At 38.9% G+C, this 1,494-nt stretch overlaps 1 protein-coding gene across 3 annotated transcripts in view; it reads right to left on the bottom strand.

Moving 5' to 3' along the window:
* The window catches only part of LOC107695618 (ATR-interacting protein-like), a 13,899-nt gene that overhangs the window by 6,076 nt on the left and 6,329 nt on the right, over nt 1-1,494 (bottom strand). For all 3 annotated transcript variants that reach the window (XM_016495621.1, XM_016495623.1, XM_016495622.1), the window contains exons 3-5: nt 963-1,042; nt 595-765; nt 396-511 (exon numbers count right to left, since the gene is read on the bottom strand). In XM_016495621.1, coding sequence (XP_016351107.1) covers nt 396-511; nt 595-765; nt 963-1,042 — 367 coding nt within the window. The remainder of the gene's footprint in view (nt 1-395; nt 512-594; nt 766-962; nt 1,043-1,494) is intronic.

Genomic DNA, 1,494 nt, shown 5'->3' with positions numbered 1-1,494 from the left:
TATATATATATATATATATATATAAAATAATTAATATTTTTACAATCTGTAGTATTATCACTAAACATTTCTGTTGTTATTAAAAATAATGAAGTATTAATATTAATTACTCTTTATAATAATAATAATTATTATTATTTATTTTATTATTATTATTGATATTATAATTGAAATATTTAGTACAATTTAATTTAATTTAATTTAATAAAACCTAACAAAAAAATCCAATGTTGCATGATGCACTGTGGAGTGGCGTGTGTGCAAAGAGACGTACTTATATGAACAAAAAGACCTGCATAAATGAACACAATGTTGTAACAGTCAGTGCAGACCACAGAACAACTGTCTCTCATTACAATTTCTCTGGAAGACAAACAAAAGGATGCTGTGTTTACATGTTTCGTGCAGGTGTGCCGGGCTGCTTTCCTCCGCGCTCAGCGCTCTGAAGTTTCCCTCTCATTTCGTTCATCTCGGCTTCTTTAAAGTGCAACTCTGACTGCAGCGACTGCACCTGCAGCGAAACAAGCATTTAGCTGGATGTCATGAATGTTTCAGTGGCTCTGTGAGGCTGCCAGTCAAACCCGCGTGCCGTACCTTCCTGGACAGCTCCTTATCGCGTTCGCTTTGAGCGGGAGCTTTCTCTTTCTCCAGGGCGAGCTGGGTCTGCCACTGCTGCTCCTTCTCTTGATTGGCCTGTTTCAGGGAGTCGCGCAGGACTCGGATCTCTCCGTTCTTCATCAGGATCTCCTCCTCTACCTCCTTCAGCTGAGTGTGAACAGAAATGCAGAGAGAAGAGAACTGATTTTTAAATCTTGAGTCATGAAAAACTAAATGACAGCAGGTTTGGTGTTAGAAACCTTGACCAAATTGTGGAATTTAGGAATAAGTTGTATAATGGAGCAATTTTCTGCAAACTACAAAGAACCAATCAAATGAACTGCATGCTGTGTTGAAGAACGCACCTTTTTCTTCAGGTCTGCTTGCTGTTGCTCTAACTGCTTATAGTACAGATCTTCTCCATCTTTACTGGAATGTCCGTCCACTGTGAGAGACACATAATATTTGTTAAAGGGGTCATATGATGTTGCTAACATTATTTTGTGTATTTGGTGTAATGAAATGTGTTTATGCGGTTTAAGGTTCAAAAAACACATTATTTTCCACATACTGTACATTATTGTTTCTCCTCTATGCCCCACCTTTCTGAAACGCGTCGATTTTTACAAAGCTCATCGGTCTGAAAAGCGAGGTGTGCTGTGATTGGCCAGCTATCCAGTGTGTTGTGATTGGCTGAATACCTCAAGCGTGAGACAGAAATGTTACGCCCCTTACCATATTGTGATGTCGTGTCCCGGAGCGACGAGACAAAAACATTAAAACCCATTATAAACGAGGCATTTGTTGCATCCAGTGGGGACATAATTACGGATTATAATGACTTATACTGTCTTTTTACGTGTTGCATTGCATCGCGCCGCGTAAACATAAAACCAT

The sequence above is a fragment of the Sinocyclocheilus anshuiensis genome, unplaced genomic scaffold (assembly GCF_001515605.1).
Source record: "Sinocyclocheilus anshuiensis isolate Anshui unplaced genomic scaffold, SAMN03320099.WGS_v1.1 scaffold706, whole genome shotgun sequence".
In the NCBI taxonomy this organism is placed as follows: domain Eukaryota; kingdom Metazoa; phylum Chordata; class Actinopteri; order Cypriniformes; family Cyprinidae; genus Sinocyclocheilus; species Sinocyclocheilus anshuiensis.
This window is presented reverse-complemented; position numbering and strand designations above follow the sequence as displayed.